The 21,640-nt window shown below is 35.0% G+C and overlaps 1 protein-coding gene across 5 annotated transcripts in view; it reads left to right on the forward strand.

Annotated features, from left to right (window-relative positions):
• The window catches only part of LOC145675058 (uncharacterized), a 55,276-nt gene that overhangs the window by 13,123 nt on the left and 20,513 nt on the right, over positions 1 to 21,640 (forward strand). For all 5 annotated transcript variants that reach the window (XM_081745431.1, XM_081745434.1, XM_081745441.1 and 2 more), the window contains exons 4-8: positions 5,789 to 8,583; positions 14,719 to 14,830; positions 17,047 to 17,251; positions 19,679 to 19,849; positions 20,418 to 20,572. In XM_081745431.1, the coding sequence (XP_081601557.1) occupies positions 5,789 to 8,583; positions 14,719 to 14,830; positions 17,047 to 17,251; positions 19,679 to 19,849; positions 20,418 to 20,572 (3,438 nt within the window). The remainder of the gene's footprint in view (positions 1 to 5,788; positions 8,584 to 14,718; positions 14,831 to 17,046; positions 17,252 to 19,678; positions 19,850 to 20,417; positions 20,573 to 21,640) is intronic.

Genomic DNA, 21,640 nt, shown 5'->3' on the forward strand with positions numbered 1-21,640 from the left:
AGAGAGGGAAAAAAAATCTTAAAAGTGAAACTTGAGTTATCGCATGTTGAATAGAATCAGCAAATTCAGTGTCCACGCTAGACTGACCAGTATAGGATGGAGAAGGGAAAGATTGAAAGGGTTATGCAGGTGTTTTTTTTTACTGCACTTAGTGGCAGAAGTCAGTTATAAGAGTTTTTGAATGCATTTCTTTGAACGTGAACACAAAGATAAGCACTTGGTCTGGAGTTAATTGATAAGTAAATTGGAAAGGCGTATTGAAATAAAGGGGGCGGAGCGAGAGGCATGGCTTTTCTCGTTCTACGTTAATACTTTCAAAATAACATCGTAGGAACTAACACGTAGGAGCTAAAACAAGCCGAAATGAACTAAACTCACAAGCTCCCGGTTTACAAAGATGTGGAATATAGCCTCGTTGCCGGGTCGAACCTGTCCCTGGCCAAGGTCGGCCGCCAAATGTAACGATCTATATCCCTCAGCGCACCAAAGTTCGTTCAGATCTTTCCAGAGTTAGCGAAAAATAAAGTACCACCCACAAACCGAGCGGAGCCTCTCTGACGGAGCTCGGCCAGCAAATATAACGATCTTTATTTCTGAGACGAAGGTCACTTGCTAACCAAATATGGTTCAGATGCAGCCAACAGCTACTGAGAAATAAAGTACCATGTACAAGGCAAGTTGAGCCTGTTCCAGGCGGAATCGGCAACCAAATTTGGTTTAGATCCGCCCAGTGGTTACCGAGAAACAAAATACCGCACACACATACATACACCTGGAGTGAAATTATAAGCTGCCGCATGCTTACGCCAGGAGTTAAAAATTGGCATAATTACAGAAAAGAGATACTGACATCTTTAAGAAGATTTTGCCACAGTTAATATGTAATATCTCTCTCTCTCTCTCTCCCGAAACTATTAGGCATTCCCCTTGGGTCCGAGACCATACATGAGACGGGATTTTGCGAAATGCAGCTCCTAAGGGAAGATAACGGAGCTTGAATGATTTTTCGCTGCTCACCCAACTCTCCTGAACTAGTTGGCATAGAACCTTGAAATGTTGTAGAAGTGTTCCCTTTGGTCCTGGGCTGTATATAAGGCGGAATTTTGCGATGTGCGGCCCCTGCGAGCTTTGAATTTTTTTTTTTTTTTTTTTTTTTTTTTTGCCATTCGCCAGATTTCCAAAACTTTTAAGCATAGAATCTTGAAATTATGTAGAAGTGCTTTCCTTGGGCCATAGGCTGTAGACAAAGACAGGATTTTACGAAATACGGCCCTAAAAGGAAATAACGTTGCATATATATATATATATATATATATATATATATCTTTTGTTAGATCTCCGAAATTATTAGGCGTAGAATCATGAAATTTTGAACACATTTTCCTTTTGTCCTAAGCTGTAGATAGGACGGGATTTTTGTGAAATGTGGTCCCTAAGAGCAGATAACGCAACGAGAATATTTTTTTATTGTTTGACAGAACCCCCTCCCTACGTGCAACCTTTTGGTTTTGTGTAAATATTCTCCTTGACATTTTTTTATAAGCCTCTCAGGAAAAAAATGGGGCTTGAGTGTTTTCTTGTGATTCACCAGATCTCCGAAACTATTGGGCGTAGAATCTTGAAACTCTGTACCAATGTTTTCCTTTGGTCCTAGGGTGTCGAAAAGATGGAATTTTGGGAATTGCGGCCCCTTAAAGAAGGATAACGCTGCTTGAATGATTTTTTTTTTACCGTTCGCTATATCTAAACTATTGAGCGTACAACCCTCTAATTTTACATAAATGTTTTCCTTGTGTTTAAGCTATAGATTTAGATTTTTTAGAGGATTTTTTAAAATAAAGCCCTTCAAGGTAAATAACGGAACTTGATTGATTTTTTGTGATTCGCCAGATCTCCGAAACTATTACGTGTAGACTCTTGAAATTTGGTATAAATGTTCTTCTGGCACTCTAGGCAATATTTTGCGAAATACAGCCTCAACGAGGGAATAAGAGGGCGTGACTTTTTAAAAATCGAAACCATTAGATATAAAATCTCGAAATTCTATATAAACATTCTTCTTAAACTCTAGGCTGTAAATAAGTTTTTTATGGGGCCGTATCGAGAAAAGGGAGGGATTTGAATATTTCTTGCTATTATCCAGATCTCAGAAACTATTAGGCGTAAAACCTAGAAATTTGGTATATAAATGTTCCCTTTGTACCCTAGACTGAGGAAGTAAAGAAAGTTTTACAGAGTAAAATGGAGCCTCGAGCATTTTCTTCGACTTTTACCAGATCTTCGGAATTCTTGGGCATAAGAACTTGGAATTTCGTACAGAAGAATTTTGTAGATCAGAAGAATTTCAGTCCGTAACATTCCTCTCTGCCGATTTTGGATTGAACGTCGCTGATTATTCAGTGTTTGGCAATACACGTCTGCTATAATTATTCGTCCTGGTTTCAAGAATTGTACAAGAAATACACCCTTTTATTCCCAAAACACGATTGCGATGATTTTACGAACTGGTGGTGTTTGTTTGAATTTCTTCGCTTGAGGAGAACCAGAGTGCCGCATTGCATTGAACTGCTTCTCCGACTCCCCTGTGCCGTACGATATCCAGGTTTCATCTCTATCATTATATGAGAAAAAAGGTCATCCCCATCCTCTCTCCAGCGGACCAAAAATATCATTGCAGCTGTCATTCTTTGCTCTTTGTGAGTGTCTTTCAGCATTTTGCCACTCACCTCGCACACGGTTCGTGATAACACAGCTTGGCAGTTATAGTTCTGTTTTTGCAGACACTTCTGGAAACTCTTTGGCGACTTCAGTTACTGGAAACCGGCGATTAAATTGCAATTGCTCATTAACGCCTTTTACCAAATCGTCCGTCAGAACAGTCCTTCCGCTACGATCATCAATGAACGTTTGAACGCTCATCCCGAAACTCTGCATCATTGCCCAACTTTCTCTTTACTCACTACTGTCGGTCCGTAAGTATCACACAATTCCCGACGGATGTCAGGTGCATTCTATCCTTTGGCGTTCAGAAATCGTATAACAGATCTCACTTTACTTTGGCTGGATTTTGTATCAACGGCAGTCATTTCGCCTTACTGCTGCTCACAAGTACGCAATTCTACATGGACGATTCTATCTCTGTTGCAAGCACAGAATACTAAGGCATACTCCTGCATTCACTCAACTTCTTCAGTGGTGCCAAACCAGTGAAAAAAAAAATCAGCTTTCGTTTGACATGCACCTCGTAACAAAATGGAAATTGTATGGGAGAAACAATTTTAAATAACAATCAGTAATAATTAATTATAGATGACTTTCCTTATATTGACTCATGGACTACCAGCACTGGAGCAGTTGCTACAGTTGCTAATTGCACGTAGGAATTACATATTAATATGTCACAATATTGACCTGGATCTGACTTGACCTGACCTGTAAGACTAAAATTATCTTTGAATGTTCATCTATATTTCTAACACTAATTCTCATTCGAGATAGTTCAAAGCGTAAATCATGCTAACTGATATAGTAAATCACATATTCGGATCTGGTGATAAAGGATTTGGGCTTATAAATCGCTTTAAGTTATGTAAATAAAATATAATTATTTATTAAAATAGTCCATTCTTTAATCTTTAATAAGGGAATTGAAGCTAAAAGAAAAGAGTAGGTAGAAACCTCTTCATAGGGAATTTTCAATTATAGTATATAGTACCGGTATCTATAGATTTTCACCATTACTTTACTACTACCGAAGTATCAAAATGTATCATTTACCATCAGTGTAGCATGATTTAAACTTCGAATCATCCCGATGATGAGCGCTCAAGATATATGCTTGAAATATAGAAGAGCATTTGAAGATAATTTTAGTCTTACAGGAATAGGAACACTTTCAGGTTAGTATTGTTACTTACAATTCCAACAGTACTTAAACAGTAAGTGCCCATTTAAATTCAAATGACCCTCCTTCAACTGTATAGTCAGCTTCCTGCATGTGGACGTTAGGCTTGAGAATGCAGAGGTCTCGAGACTTGAGATAAATATCAAACTGAATAACAGTACGAGGGCTGCTGGAAAAGTTTCTGCATGTTTTTCAAAATATCCACGGTTAAAATCGATACACTTTTGCATAGGCTCAAACCAATTAAAAAAAAAAAAAAAAAAAAAAAAAAAAACTACTCTGAGGCTGCTACATTAGAAACCACTATTCGGAATTCGTCAACAGCTGCTTCAGGTGACAAATCACTCACCATGGATCTTATTTTTCATGTGTTTGAACAAAAAGAAGTCATTGGGTGATAAATCAGGTGAGTACGGATAATGGATCATTAATTCGACATTTTTACTGGACAAAAAATCAATGGTTTGGTATACTGAGGGGAATTGGCGTTGTTGTGATGAAGAATGATGCGACGATTTGAATTACACAATTCATGAATGACTTCTGGCAAACGAATTGTATATAACTCAGCATTTACAGTCCTTCGACTTTTAAAGCTATGGTTGCCACATGTCTGGTATAGCCGATGGAACAAGCAATCATTTGTTTGGCATCACTCCTCCAACGAACAACTTTTGTTCGGCTCACTTTGAGACACCCAAATAGTATTTTTAGTTTCGAATTTATATGAATAGATACAAGTTTCGTCTCATTTAACGATGTAGTACACCAAATTTGACGTAATTCTGTTGAATTTTTTGACCATTTCTTCAGACCAATTGACACGAGCCTGTTTTTGAGCTTCGATCAAGTTGCGTAGAATCCAACGGCTTGAAAGTTTCCTTACGTTCAGTTGATTATACAAAATCATATGTATTGCTTTCATGTCAGTGTTCAAAGAAGCCTGAATCTGACTGATATCATATGCAGATCTCTCAGTCATTTCGCTTATAGCATGAACATTACTGACAACAACAAACGTTGATGAACAACTTTCACGAAATTTATCACAGTGAAATGTGCGACTACACTGGAATTTGGAAAACAGCGTACACAGTCCTGTTGGATGGTGCTTTATGCCCAAAAGTTAAATGTGGTTGCTTGGTGTATTGTTTCGGTGTCAAAGTACATTTGAAATAATGAAAAATTATTAGCCGAAAGTGTTCATGAGAAATTTCAATTTCTCTCACAAAACTACTTCAAACTCATGTGAAAAATAAACGAATAGGGTTAGACAAACAATCAAACATAATTTAATTATAACAATTTTATAATAGCGGAACACCAGGGTCACCGTCAATAGTAGTTTGCAGAAATTTTTCCAGTAGGGTACGTATGTAATACCTCCCAATCAATCTCAGCACATCAAACGTTCTTCCTCATGATGCATGTTAGCGAAAGTGCTGAAAGTTTACCATATATATATATATATATATATATATATATATATATATATATATATAGATATAGATATATATAGATATATATCCTTCCTGTATTATATATTACAGGAAGAGTCATTATTTAAAGGAATTCACAAAAGCTGTCATTAGAAAAGAAAAAGTGAAAATCAAAATGTTAGTATAGCTCTTGTGCACTTATTCTATGTTACTGTGTGAAACCATATAGTGTTTGTTGTATGTAAATTATGCACATAAAATATCTTCTTCATTTTCCCTAGAAGTTTTCCCTTTTTCTGTGTAAAATCTGGTAACCCTACCTGCTTTATGCCTCTGTGAAGGTGTTACTATTTAAATTGATTTGTACATTAAACATAAAAGACAGAACTACAATAAGGTAATATTTTCGTATAAAGTTATTAATTTATTTCTTCAACTGTTCCAGGCTCTGCTGTCACCAGGTCTTTTGACTTTCACCTATCAAGAGCCTGATAAGACAAAAAGTTTAGATGCAGCATCTGATGAGAATGATTCACATAAATCTGAGGAAGACATGAAAGATTTGAAGCACTCGGTGGATTCTTCGGAATTGACGCAGGAGATGGCGCTGACAATGGATACACTGAAAGTGGCTAGTTCTCCTGTCCAGTTACCTCCAGTTTCGGAAATACCTCGGCCGGGCAGTCTTCCTCAGCCCATTCCGGCTGCTGCGCTTGAAGCTACCGCTCTTTTGCCTCCATTATTAGTGCGCGCTGCGAGTGTGCCTCCTGGGAACGAAACCTCTTCCAAAGAGGCTGCTACTCATTTTATTCCTTCAATTGTTAGTTCTTCCAATGGATCCCTTGTAGGCGTACCACAGTCAATGTATAAACTATCGTCTTCCATTATTAACCCTCTGGTGGCTGTATCGGAAGCAGAACCTTTAAAAACAGAATCTTTGTCTCATTCTGCGTTGCCTTCGTTGACCAGTTGCCCTCTCCCATCGAAAGTAAGTTCTCCTCTTCCTCCGATTTCGGAAGTGAAGCCTAGTCATTTAATGTCAATCGTTAGTGACATGCATATGCAAAGGTTAAATCAAATCCATAACAAAAATAGCACGCAAGCAAATATTACAGACCCAATAACTGTACCTATGTCGATGCCTTTACTACCTCCTACAGTGAACACTGGCTATACTTCGAATGTTTCATCATTGAACTCTGTACCACACACATCTCCGTTAACAATGGAAGTTCTTAATCCAAATATCCAGTCTGCAATTTTATCTCATTTATCACGAACTGTTCTCCCTACTATTAGCAGTAGTCAAGTCTCTTCTGTGCTATCAGCTTTATCGAGTAGTGATGTGTCTGCGTCTTTAAGTAGTGACTTGCCCAGTGATACTGATAGTTTGTCTCACGTTGATTTAGAGACAAGCCTTGAAACTACAAGACCACAAAGTATTCCCACGAATACTGAATTACAAGTAGCGCAGAAAGTGTGTAGTGAAACCCAAACTGACAGTGATTTGGTTGATGGAGCTGTAAAGTCATTGGAAAGAAACTCAGTGAAAACACTTAATTGTATGAATGTCCCTTTATCTGATCCAGCGTCTTTGTGTGACGCCACTTCTGATCATGCGGTTATACAACAAATGCCATTATTGCAAACTACACTTCAGGACTTCGTAAAAAGTTCAAAGCCTCAGCTCCATGTTTCAGTGTCTAATGTTAAGCAACTACCGACGTTTTCGAAAATAATTTCAAAGCCATCAGTTGGAATGAGTACCTGTACAAGCCTTTCAAATTGTTTATCCCAATATACCACTTCACAAGGAGGATATAATTTACAAGGTAGTCCCCCAGCAGTGTCACAGTCGACTTTGGTCCAAACATCATTGCAGTTAAATCAAGAAGTTAAATCATTTACTGGTACTGCACCATCGTGTGGCAGTGTATCTATGTCTGTGATGTCTGTATCGGGTATGAATAGTGATATACGTAAGACTGATAAATCTACAAATTCAGGCGTTTCCTTATCATCGTCATCATCAACACCAGCATCATCCCAAGTATTCGATAAACCGAATTCTGTAGTTTCCGGTACGAAACATAGTTCAGATAATGAGATAAATAATAATAGCACTAAAAGGCAAAAGCGTACACCTGCCAAAGCAAAGTCAAGTGTGCCTACTAAGAAACGAAATGTGCAAGCAAAAACTACCAGTGTGAAAATCGATGATAGTGATCAGCAAAGTTCGAATATGGTACAACAAGTTGCTTGTTTCAAATGCAAATTTTGTTCTTTCCTTAGTTTAGACCAAGAAGGCGTGACGAAACATATCGAAAAAACACACAAATCAAAATCACGAGCTGATAATGATAAGAACAATGGTGACAATAGTCGAAAGAAACCAAAGATATCACTTCCACAACGAAAAAAATTGAAATGTCCTGGCTGTTCTAATATTTTCTTTACGGACAAGTCATTAGAAGTCCATCTTATTCAGGACCATCAAGTGAATGAGCCTGAGCTGAAAATTATATTAGAAAAAATAAACGTAGATGCAAAGACTGATGATGAAAAGAAGACTCCGAAACGAAAGCCAAATAAAAAGAGTAAAATATCGAATAATTTGGAAGCGTACTTTGATGAATGTGGAAAAAGTAAAGTGAAATCGATCGAATTCAAAAAGGGAGAACAAAATAATTTTACCGACGACGCTAATAACAGTACCTCTGACTTAGATGAGCTGACTATCGATCATAATGATTCTGACGATGATGATGAAAATGATAAGGTGAACTGTACACTTAAGCTAAAGCATATCAGAAAGAAACATAAAAGTGATAAAAGACAATGTAACAGTGCTGAGTCAGATTCGGGTAAACATTCTGAAGACTCTGATGAGGTTGCTTCGACAGATGATTCTCGGTCGCCGTCTATTAATAGTGCAAAACGTGGGCGACAGAAAAATTACAAAATCATTGGCATTACAGCTTTAAAAAAGTCAAATCCAGGTGTTAAAGTAGGTGTTAAGGAACTTGGTTATAGATGTGATATTGACTCCTGTGCAGTGAGAATGAAGTCGCATGATAAAATTGAGTACCATCGTCGTTGTCATTGTGAGGACTTATATAAATGTCCAGAGTGTTCTGAAATATTTAGACAATGGAAGTCATTAACTGTTCATTTATGGCGAGCTCACGTGATAGACATGGAATTGTATTCGTGCGATGAATGTGGATTCAAAACAAACAGGTAGGTTAATCACTTGATACTAATTACAAACTTTGAAACAACTAACGCTGTAATGTAAAGATTTGTAATGTTGATATAAAAAGACACACTCGGGACAAGAAATCGCATGAGATGATTTCTCCCACATGAAGATTTTATAATTAGGAATTACATTTCTGAGCATTACTGGCACCTGTTGGCCTTTTAAACCCGTTACGTACGAGGGATGACGTCCTTCGGCGTTCACACTACGTAGGGAAGTGAGGAAGCGGCCTGGGACATTTATATTAAATGAGGGGTAATGTCCTTTGGCGACCACACTACATGGGAAAGGAAGGAAGCGCGCATGAGACTTTTAAGTTAGGTACCATCCCGGTATTTGCCTGGTATGAATAAGGAAAACCTTCTCAGGATGGCTGAGAAAGCTTTTACACATTTTCAACTGAGTGTCCCGACCGGGGATCAAACCCGAGACCGTTCGCACTTAAAGCGAGAGCGTTAGCAACTACGCTACACGGGATCACTTTCCCACATCAAAGTTGCGCGTTACCCATTAAACCTATAGGTTTTAACGAATTACAGTAATCATTCAATTATAAACAAATTATAAACAATATTAGAATGATTTTACGATGAATATAATTGAATAGTATACTTGAACTGAAGGTTCGTCCATTAAATTGGAACCGACCGGAATGTATGTTCCGTAATACAGCAAAGTTTGGTACCCAAAATTGATAAATGCTAGAATGTTAAAGAATTTTTAAGCAGAACTACCAAAATTACGCAAATATTAGATAGCAAAACCTCAATTTAATTTGGGAACAATTAAATAAAATAGTTATGACGCCAATGCACACCGAGGAACTGATGTGCTGACAGTTGAACATTCCCAGGCTTGTATCCTTTATTTTATTCTCGTATGTTACCGTATCCTTTAAGGTATAGTCAGTGGTCGAAGTGAGACGGTATGCGGTGGTGTGCCGTACCGCCTCAGGTTTTACAGTGATGAAGGCATACCGCTTCGTTTTTTACTGATCAAGACATACCATCACTGGAAAGTGGATGCTAATATACCTTTAATAAATCCATTTTTGTATGCTGTAATTGATGAATACTTTACACGTAAAAAGATTTTATTTCCTATGTAGAAATAATTTCTAAGTTGACAGCACCATTTTTGTTGTCTTTTTCTTACTTTTTGTTTTTAAAATGAGGTGTCTTCAAAGAAGTTCATATAGTTTATATTTAGATGTGCCATATTGAATCGTTTCTTTCGTATATATATGTGTCTTCTTGACTTAATTCATATATAAATGTCGCGTTTTGAGCATGAGCGGATTTAGGGGTTGTGTGCTGTGGGGACGACACTTCCGGGGATTTGAAATAACCCTCATTCGAGTGGGGGCGGGAGCTTTCCCGCAGTAAATTATTAATATGAAAACTCGGTTTTTGAACATTTTCATGTATATTTCAGGAATATAGAAGCAAAACCTGCTAAATCCATTTTTCAGTTTTGTCAGGGAACGAAGAAAAAGTGTCGCCCTTACGTTTCAGAGTTGTTGAACATTTCTTTTTGTTTGTTTGTTTGTTTAGTGCTCACTACTTAATGCAGATGAGTGAAATCTACCACTAAACAAAGTCTCCCCCCTCCCGTAACTAAAGAAAAGGTCTTCAGTTAGTTGAAGCTCTCTAATGGTTGTCAATCATTATGTAAATAGAAATGCAATATTTTAGGCAACATACCCTCACTGTTTCAACATTTAGATAGCCGGTATGTCGAGCTAAAATCGTAATAAATCATACCGCCTCTCCTTTTTTTCCACTTCGAACACTGGGTATAGTATATTATCATCGCCAATTGTTAATCTAAGGATTTATAAATTATATGTATTTATCTCATTATCTGCAGATGTAGATATGATATTTTATATCTGCTGAAACCTCTGTCTGTGGTTGTGTCAAAATAATAATAATAATAATAAAGTTGCAAAGGAAACAGAACTTATCTTTGTTTCGAATAAATGAGGAAGATACCATTAAGGTAAATAGCCGTCGAAACTTTCTTTGCAGAATATCTTATTCCAGGGCGCTGTTACCCTTCCCTCTGTTGGCTCTAAGTAATTGTACCAGCCAAGTCATAAACTAGCATATTTAGTAAATTCTTGCTAGTTGTTATGTATATAGTTTCAATTCTATTCCTAGAAATGTTTTTTAGCCGCAACGCTATTTTAAAAAAAAAAATGGGGTTCCAGTTATCGTAATCCATTGAATACTAACCTCAGTAACATGGGAAACTCATTTCTTAGCAGCTGTTTTATTGTTGATTAAAAAAAAAAAAAAAAAAAAAGGAATTGGCCATTGTTTATTTATAAAATTCATTTTTAAAAATGAACTGTTAAAAAGTCTAAATTATGAAAATTTCCCCTTTGGTGTGTTAATTTTCAATTTAAATAAATGTTGTTGTAGAGTAATTTTTAAATAATAATACGAGTAAGTTTTGTTTCCTATTGAAACTACGATGGACTTTTAAATTATGCAGATTCCATATTGAAAACTAAAGTAGTAGTACTATATGTTGCGGTTGCAAGAGATAGATAACGATTAGAAATGAAACCTGTTCTTCGGATCCTGAAATCATATCAGAAACAGTTTCTTGCTATGTCTTAGAATTATTGCTATTTAGGAACCAATATTAAACCTGGAAGCTGTAGTAGTTCTGCTATTTACGGCTTTACTAGAAGAATAAGAGTTGAAATGAAATCTACTCTTGGGTTTTTCAATCCATATAAAAACTTTTTTTCGTGCTGCTACGGGGCCGCGGTGGCTCAGTGGTAGAGCGTTCACCTCTGGTGCTTGGGGTCCCGGGTTCGATCCCAGCCTCCGCCAAGTGAACTTTGTGGTGGACAAACACCGTGTGCGTGAGTTTTCTCGGGGTTCTCCCGTTTCCTCCCACTTTCTTCATTCCACCATTTCATTCATTTCTCATCTTCACCGTCTCCTTTAGCCTAACCGGCATAACCGTGGGACGTAAAACTCAAAGATTTCATTTCATTTTTTCGTGCTGCTACAATTCCCGCTATATGGAAATCAGTATTGGAGTCAGAATTACCATAGTAATAATTTGTACCACCTATTTTTGGTTGCAATAGAGGAATATATATATCAGCATTAAAACCATAAATCATAGCTTTCTACCCCAGTTTGAATAAGTTGATGTAAATGAAGCATTAATCGTTGAATTTATACCCAAAAGCCATTTCTCACTATCTTAACCGTTTTCGATCTTTAGAGATCAGTATTGAAAAACCTGAAGCAGTAGATTTCTACCACTTCTAGTTGTAATATAGGAATAAAATTGGAGGTGGAAATTATTCTTCTGGTACTAAATCCATCTTATATATAAAGTTGCTTGTCGTTATCTATTTCGTTTTCACTGTTGCGATCAGTGTTGAAACCGGAAATCATAATTTGTACCACTTTTGATTTGAGTAGATTGATTGATGCTGAGATAAAACGTGTTCTTCGGATTCTTTAAACCATATCAGGAAGCCATTTACCGCTATCTGTTAACATCTTTGTTATGTGGAGATCAATATTGAAACCTGCAATGGTAGTGGATTTCTCACACTTCCGCTATTAGCGGAGAGGAAAGAGGAGTGACGATAAAATCTGCTTTTTTTCTTTCTGTCTTTCTTTCTTTTGCTGTCTCTTCGCATTTTCGCTCTATGATGTCCAATAGAGATAGAACCCATTCTTGAAATGCTGAATCGATTCCAAGAACTGCTTGTCGCTATCTCTTGCTGTTCTTGCTTTAATACCTGTCAACAGACACGGACTTAACTGTTCATTAAGACCTCAATTACTTACGCATAGCATAGTTTGGAAGTCTAATACTGTGGGTTTAAAAGGTATTTGAATTGGATACCAATTTTTCTAAGAAATCCATTTACATTGTTCCTGGTTATAACGTTTCTATCGAAATTAAAATGATTGTATATAATACAAGAACAAATGATAAAGTAGTTGATTCTAAGACCAATTTATTACGACCATGATTTTCATTTTGGATAAGTTATGTAACTGCCTGTATTGCGTAATAAAATACTGAGCATAAGCCTTTTTTTGTAAATAAATTCGATATTAAAATAGATATTGAAGAAAAGAAAGAATAAAAAGGACTTGGGAATGTTACCCTACTGTACGGGTAAAACATAAACTACTAACATGGACAAGAAATGTTAGTTGGTTTAAAAACGTTCATGGGTTGTATAGAATTCTATTTAAGAAGCCTTTGGCAAGAAGATAATTGAAGGAAATGACGAAAATAATCTCAGAAAGAAATGCAGCTGTCAACACTGTTTAACGAATAACGTTACATTTCCCGCCATGTAACAGTTACATTTAGGACACGGAGAAGCTCATGATATTGTTGATATCTTCACTTTGACGTAGAAGTGATAGGCTGGATTAACCTATCTGAAAGCCCGGGACTAGAAAAAATAAGTGGCCCCTGCTGACTTCACCTAATACATTTCTGTGAAAGTACAGTAGGAAAGTTAAGTAAATATGTTTCATATTTGTGGTCATATTTTATTTTATGATGATAATATATCTTCATGATTCATTTGAGATAGCCAGTTCAGATTTTGATCAGAGTGGAGGCCCATATCTACGTGTAGGTCTGGGGCTATTGCTCTCCTAAGCCTCTCCCTTAATCCGACCCTGAGAAGCGACACTATTGAAAATGACGATTGCCGATACCTCAGCCACCATCACAATTGATAAATATCGCGTCTAACTCCAAAATTTAAAAAAATCCATTGTACAGTGATAGATGTTTGTGATGAGGAGAACTATTGGAACAAAGCATGGTTTTATGCTCGACGTAGTGTTGTCTGGGTGACCTGAAACAACATAAAGTTTCAGTATATAAAGAAGGACTTGAAGTCCATCTCGCACCTTCTCATCGTATTTTCACTGAGCGCTTGTACAAAGTCGAATTGTCACCTTGAGGATTTCGGTGTCTGAGTAAAAGCTTAGACGTTTTTGTATTAGATTAATAAAAATAAATAAATAAAAAGTGCGAAGATAACGAGAAGAAGGGGATGCTTATTTCTCTCAAATTGCAATTCAATGAGTCGAGAGCCCAAGACTCGCTGAGAAATAATAATAATCGAGAGTTCAATAGAAAATAAACAAATTATGATTCATGATAAATAGAGTAACGATGACACCATGCTACGATAGCAGGCACGCTCGTGACAAGAAGTAAATAATCCAGACGCTGAAGCGGCTATTAACACCCTATTTCCCCATCAATCAAAGATCAGACATATTGTAAAAAAGTGTTCCAATATACATTAACAATCCCATAATGTGTCAGTGTTTTATTAAATCTTAACTTATAGTTTGGCCGCATACAAGGTATTAATCGTTTCTTAACACGTTTCTTTCAGGTATCTGTATACAGTGATAGCAACGCCAAAATTGTTTAACAACAATTGGTCCATGAGAATCCAAAACAGAATCGTCTTTTATTTCTCTTAAAATTCAATATTATTTGTAATTAATAGATATAAACATTACTATTAACCTCTTCCATGAAATGAGTACTTGTCATTCTACAAATATTAGTCCATCAAGCATATTGACGAGTCACTACTTCATTACAGTCATGTTCGCTAGTAAGTGCACTCTTCTCTGGTGTACCTTTACCTTGTACTACATTTTAAATCCCAATAAAACCCACCAATACAGATATAAGTTGTTTCATCTTTATGAAATGAAATGCGAGAGAAAGTTGTATGTTACATTTTTTTTTTACCGTTTTTACAAAACTTTTTTTTATGAAAATGAATTTTAGATATGCATTTTTTCTAGTTTTCGTAAAACTAAAGTAAAAGACCCCCATCCATCCCCCCTAAAAACTACTTCCAGATGTGATGTGTATACTACTGTTAAAGTGTTTTTACCTACTCTAGTTTAAAGACTTGAATGTAGATCAAATGAAAAAGTTAATTTCATTCTTACGACTACAGTTTGGTATGTAACATATGTTAATTAAAATAATTCAACATAGGAAAAGTTAACGTACATTGTACTCGTTTAATGATAAATTCTGCATGTAATTATTTTATTTCTATTGTTTTTCAGCTTAAGTAAACTAGTCAATCTCCATAAACTCATTCATGGCAGTGAACGTGCATTTCTTTGTGATGTATGTGGTAAAGGCTTCAAAACAGGCAAGCAGTTGCGTAATCACAAAGTAAGTGTAATGATGGGTTCATTATATTATGTAACTTACGTCGTTATACCATGTAAGTTAAAGATCACCAGAAAAAAACCATTCATATATTCTCATAACCATACGTTTCTCTCGAGAAATTACATGTAACTCAATTATGGGCATCCGTGAAAATTTAAAGTCATATATAACAACAAAGAGTTCGACTGAGACTATTCTCTTAAACCACTGACGACGTTCATCAGTGCTTAAATACAATTGAACAACTTTAGCCTATATCTAGATTAATTTTACTACAATTTGACGTAGACATGCAACTACAATTAAAGTTTAAATTCATAAACGTAATATTTATTCGGAAAAAGACCTCTTTTTTAATGAGAAGTGAGATTCTTATAAGCACATGACATATCTCGATATAATAGTTCTTGAAAAGACATTGCTTATTAGACTACTCGATTCATTCAGTGATTATAAATAGAACTCATGAATTGGGATATGAGTCTTCTCGTCAATATTCAATAAAATCATAATACACACACAAGTTTTTAGACGATTGACTTTTATGTAATGATCATATTCGTTAATTCATATATATATATATATATATATATATATATATATATATATATATATATATATATATATATATATATATATACAGCGTTTTATTTCTGAAAATAAAGGTGCCGGTACGCGAGACCTCAGGTTCATAATAGTTGAAAAGTTGCATATCTTTCAGGATATTATTGTTATTAACAATAATAAAAATAATAAAGCCCAGTAGCATATCACTGCAGTCTTGTATCTGGAAACTCTTACGTAAATATATATAAAGATGCATTAAAGACGTCTGATTCTTACATCTTAATTTTATAATAAAATAAACACATTTATAATCAAAATTTCTTAGTGATTTGTAATTTGCTTTTTTTCCCTTTCTGTAAACGGTCGAAAGTAAACTGCTATTGTTTGTCTTCAAAAGGCATCAGGAGTTCCATAAATGCTGAATTTCAATAACAACACACATACAATATATTGTTCACGTAATGTTCTTCAGAATACTGATCGTGCTACCAAAATGTTCTAGAAACTTCTACTGAATTAATGGATAAATTATGCAAAAAATCTAATGGATGTTTTCACTTAATCCTCTTCCTAATAATGAAAAAAACAATTAATTGGATATATTAAAATAGGAACTGAAAAAAGGTTCCGCGACGGAGAAAATACAAAGGTAGATTCCCAGCAGAATTTTTGTACTGGCTTTCAGTTTAGCCGAACTTCAGCGACAGACAAATTTGTTGGGATTATTTCGTTTTCAGAAAAAAAAAATTGGTCGATTCAAGCCTTTATGATTTATATTACCGTGCGAAAAAAGAATGAAAAAGGAAATAGCGAGGACGTGCCACCGAACGAGAGACAACATTGACCAAATATTTGTAGTCCCTGAATGCAGTTAACTAACTTCAAGAACGAACAAAAATTCGCAATTCTTTCTCTAGAAAGGAAAAAAGGAAAACAATAAAAACTCTGGTTTCAATAAAACTATATACGTATTTACATTTGGTATTTTCGAAGTTTCTCGTCAACCCCTTTCTAAGGAAGAAGAGGAAATATTCCGTTCTAATTAAAAAGGTGCCGGTACGCTATACCGTTGCGTACCGCCAGAAATAAAACTAACTCTCTCTCTATATATAATATGAGAGTGGTTGGGTGGCATCGTAGATGACGCCCATCATAATCTGTTGTTTTATATAATAATTCGACGCTAAGAATTCGAACAAAAAGCAACTATGATCCATTTAAAGAGTTAAGCTGTTTACATACTCTAATCATGAGAGAAAAATAAATAGTCGAAATCGAGGTAGAAATGTTGAAATTCGAGACATATACTAACGTCTATATCATTTAACGTAATTTATATGAAGTGATTTATACAGCAATTAAATTAACATTATTGTATCTATTTATTTTTCTTGTCTAGTTTCGTAATAGCCATGTTCACTTAGTTCTTATTCGTATTCCTGATTTTCCAGTTTAACCGTTCATTCTAGCTGCATGATATCCAGTTTTTTAAACCAAAAAGGAAACCAAAGTCATTTAATCCGTACACTGCTAACTTAGTCCTCCCGCCTAATTATGTTAGTTAAATTGGTTAAGAGTCTGCATTCAAACAAAACATCCCAATGAAACAAGAAAGGAGTTTATGATTTAGGTATTCGTTTTTCTTTTAGGGAATCCATTTAGATAATAAAATGAAACAGAAGCTGCTCAAGAGTGGAGAGTGTGAAATTTGTCATAGACACTTTTCAGACAAGCGCATATTGCGTATTCACAAGGACACAGTTCACAATAAATTACGGCCTTTTCTTTGCAATTATTGTGGTTACTCAGCTTCTTCAAGAAGTACTTTAAAAATGCACATGCGGCAGCATACAGGTGAGGATTTTTTAAATATTATTTATTAATTTTCACAGTTTAAATAGTTTCGTGACTTGTGAATGTTGTCATTGGAGTTTAAATCAAACCATAAAGTGGGAATTAACGAGTTACGTTTGTTAAGAGTATTGGAACAAAACACCCCAATAAAACAAGAAAGGAGTTTGTGATGTAGATATTCTTTTTTCTTTAGGAAATCCATTTAGATAATAAAATGAAACAGAAGCTCCTGAAGAGCGGAAAGCTTTTTCAAAATTGATATCATTCGATATGTAATACGCAAGTATTTGATAGAAAACTTTACAACCGTAAGAAAATATGTAGCTTGATATTGCTGAACTTGGTATTTGATAACAAAGTGCAGAATTCCACAATGTTTTAGTTGTAATAAAGCCTGAACTTACACCTTGTAAAGACAAGTAATCTTTTGGGATATTTGCGACATATATCTATGTATAGATTAGTATTCAAATAATAATAATAATAATAATAATATCTTGATGGTAAGGTTGAATAAAAACCACTCAATTTCAATACAGCAGTTTTTAGTTTTTGACTGTATATAAAGTCTGCTGTTCGATTCATTCCCTAATGTACGTAGAAAATTGAGTGGAGAAAATCATTGACGTAGCAGGTAGTAAAAGCAGGGAAATTCGAACACAAGAGTTACGAGTCGTCCAAAATCAGTATCCGAGCTGCCTTAACACGTAGGGTATTGAGACATTCCAAAACATTGAGAATTCTGCCTCGTTGATGATTATTATCTGTTTCTAAATAATTCTAATAATTTTTCATAAAATGTTGACTGTAAGATAAATAGACGAGATGCAGTCTCAAATTGGAGAAGTATTCACACACTGTATTACACGACCTCCTCTTTCATTCATATGTCACAGTTCATTAAACCATTACCATTTCATGATCATTATAATGGAATCGAAGTATATTTCTCTAAACCAACGTTGTAACGTTTATATTTATTAAAATAATCATTAGCATAATAGTACAAAGGATATTAGTTACATAGCAACCAGAAAAGCAGGGTTAATCAACGTAATTACAGTATATATCAATATTAAAGGTTAAATTAGTCCCTCGTTCACAGTTTTATGCTAACGACTGTTAAATATTTGATTTCTGACATAATATTTGAGTTTCGGACATAAGAGAATTTAACTAACGGAATTCTGAAGGATTCCGCAATTGCCGACTTAGCTATAATGCATTATTACTTTCAATTCACACACAAACAATATAAAATCTAATGCGAATTGAACATGTTCTGCAAATAAAAGTTATTTTGGCGATATATTCGCCCTTGTTTGTATTAAATCTAATAAATATGAATTTCAGACACTACTTCGAATTATAAATTGTTTAAACTTTTTATATCAACAACAGATTTTTCTCTTTTTCAACTCCAATTAGCGAAGAAAAAGTCACAAAACTGGCAGTAAGATTAAGGAAAATAGTGCCAATTACTGTAATGTCAATTAACATATCCAAGGTGCCAGTCATCATTGAATCTGACATACGGACAAGATTACATACTTTACACCTAACCTAAACATATTTAAATATTAAATATCTATGAAATATAATTCGGATTATCGAAAACAAGGTGTGGATCAAGTATAACAGCACCAAATGGAGTAATCGAACTAGAGAAATAAAAAGAATATCTATTGACTAAAAGGAAATATTATTTAACTGTGATGACCAATAACGGGCCGTTACATGATGCTTTTGGTAGTTTTGGAAGGATAAACAATATTGACTTGTACCAGGAAACATCTGTGGAACCCACGTGCAGCATTGTCTCATGTACTTTATTCTTTCATTCAATATTTTTTCATATTTATAATTTGTGATTTTGAAACACTTGTGACTGAAAATAGAGTTCTAAATTGATAAAAATGCAAGTACATAGGGTCAGCTAAAAGGGGATGATAGAGGTCGTGTTGAGACGTATTTGGTTCAGGGAAATAAGTAGATCTTTGTCAGTGAAAATAGGAATACCAGAGGAAACATTTGTCAAAAGTCGGTGGAAACCGAAAATGTATTTCTGGAAGTCTATAAAATACTGTGTAGGAAGTTAAATTAATTTAAGAAAGGCAGTGTAATAAAATTAAGTACATTCTTCCAAGAAAATCATCCCAGCAAAAGATAGATTTCCGTATTTTTCTCCTAACTATGAAAAAAAAAAAAAAAAAAAAAAATCTTTCAATCTCCAAAGAAAATTTTAATAACCTTTTAGAGTGGGTCTCTCTGCAAAAGAAAATTGAAAAAAATTCTGTGTTGGTTCTACCATCAAGTCAGTAAATGCGTTCCAAATTATTTTGATTACTCTGACGATGAGGATAATGCGTGTTTTGAGCATTTTATAGTGTTGGTTGTATTGTCTAGCAAATTTTGTTTTGTTTGCAGGAGAAAAGCCATTCGTGTGTGACAACTGTGAATATCGGACAGCCGACCACAATTCATTGCGACGCCATAAAATGAAGCATTCAGGGGAAAAACCGTATAAGTGCCCCTATTGCACTTACGCTTGTATTCAGTCCAGCACATACAAAGCTCATCTCAAGAATAAACATTCAGGTAAATAAACAATATTGGATGTTTTCTTTACATTGTAGTCTTACAATATTTGCGAAGAAAATTATGTACTAGAACAAGAGAACAGAGAAATTGACTTTATTTTGTATACAATATCCAGCTAAAATTAAGCAAATTATGGAAAATACGTCCTTCCTCAGTAGGTTGATTGTTAAATAAATTTGAATTTAACCAAAATTTAATTCGTCTTAAATTTTGACTTACGCAAAGTGCCCTGGAACGATATGTCTATGTAAGTTCAGGACTGCCTTTATTTTAATGATAATAATTCAATGATAGAACACTCACTTCTAAAGCAAAGTCATTAGCTCGAATTTTCGTCGCATCATGTTGACCTAATAGTAGATAAACTGGGTGAATAGGTTTCGTGGGTACTTCTGTTGCTATTCCCTTTATTTTTTCATCATTAAATCTGAAAGATGTGTTTCCAAACAAATGATACTAATTTGTCATATTAGTTCTATAGTGTATAAGAAATATTTCAGTTGTTAGTTACTCCTCGCGTGTGAACAAACTTTATTAATACTTTTGCTGAAATCTTACTTCACAGGTCAAGGTGACGGGCTAATATTCAGCTGTAGTCTGTGTTCATTTCACTCAATACGAAAAGATAATTATATAATGCATATAGCTGATCACGAATCAGGACTTATACCAGTGCAGAAGAAACCTGTTGGAAAGAAACCAGAGAAGAAAACAAATAAGGTAAAGCCAGTGGAGTTAGATTCCATTACATTTTCATAACTTCTGAATGGATGTCTTCTGTTTTGTTACATTCAAATACTTAGTCAATCCATTTTTTAAGTTTCAAGATTAATATATTAATATTAGCAGAAGTGCCCGTTCTTCACACGGGAAGAATAAAGTTTAATGAATGTAATGCTGAAAATTAGAATATTGTAGAAATTGCCTCCTTTCTTCCTTTAGAAGTAGAATTTTCGAAAAGGCTTCGCTCATTTTTAATGAAGAGTTTATTTCTTCAGCGAATCCTAACATTCTGCATTTTATGAATATTAAAACGAACATTAGAAATATTAGGTAAATTTGCTCTCTTTCCCCTTTAGGAGCGGAATGTTCGAAAACGCTGAAACACATTTCCTTCTTTTTAATCAAGAGTTTATATACTGAACTTCACACCTCCAACTAAAGCGAATGGTTATATTGGTCACTTTCTGAATAAAAGCAGCAGAAATTTGAATATTATAGAAATCGGCCTCTCTCCTTGTTCAGTTATTTTTAATGAGGAGTCTATATGCCGAATTTCACCTCTCTAAGTTACGAGCATTTGTAAAATATCCTCTTCTTGGGAAAAAAAGAAAAAAAAAAACGACTTTAGGATATGTATTTCAAAAAGTCCTTTCATATCCCTTGCTTTCGTGGGAAAGGAATGTTTTTATCCCAATTTCTGATTTTTACTATAGTAGTATAGCTGGGCGTTCATGAATTGCCACATTTACTCTTCTATATAATACAGGGTTCCCACGCACCTGGAAAAACTAGAAAATCTAGAAAAGTCAGGGAGTTCAGTTTATTCGTAAAAAGTCATACTTCTCAGAACCCATTGTTTTAAACCTTTATTTTGCTAAATCAAAGCTTATTTGGATAGCTATTGTATGCATGCACGCGTATAAGAGATGAGGAATCCTCTGGTTGGGAAAAACATAGTTGCCTTTTTACATTATATATAAACTTAGAAAGTTAGCGGTCGCGGGTTCGATTCCCAGTAGGGTCACTCGGTCGAAAAAGTGTAAAACGCTTTTTCAGGCCAGCCAC

The sequence above is a fragment of the Thermobia domestica genome, chromosome 2 (genome assembly GCF_964235325.1).
Source record: "Thermobia domestica chromosome 2, izTheDome1.hap1.1, whole genome shotgun sequence".
Classification (NCBI taxonomy): domain Eukaryota; kingdom Metazoa; phylum Arthropoda; class Insecta; order Zygentoma; family Lepismatidae; genus Thermobia; species Thermobia domestica.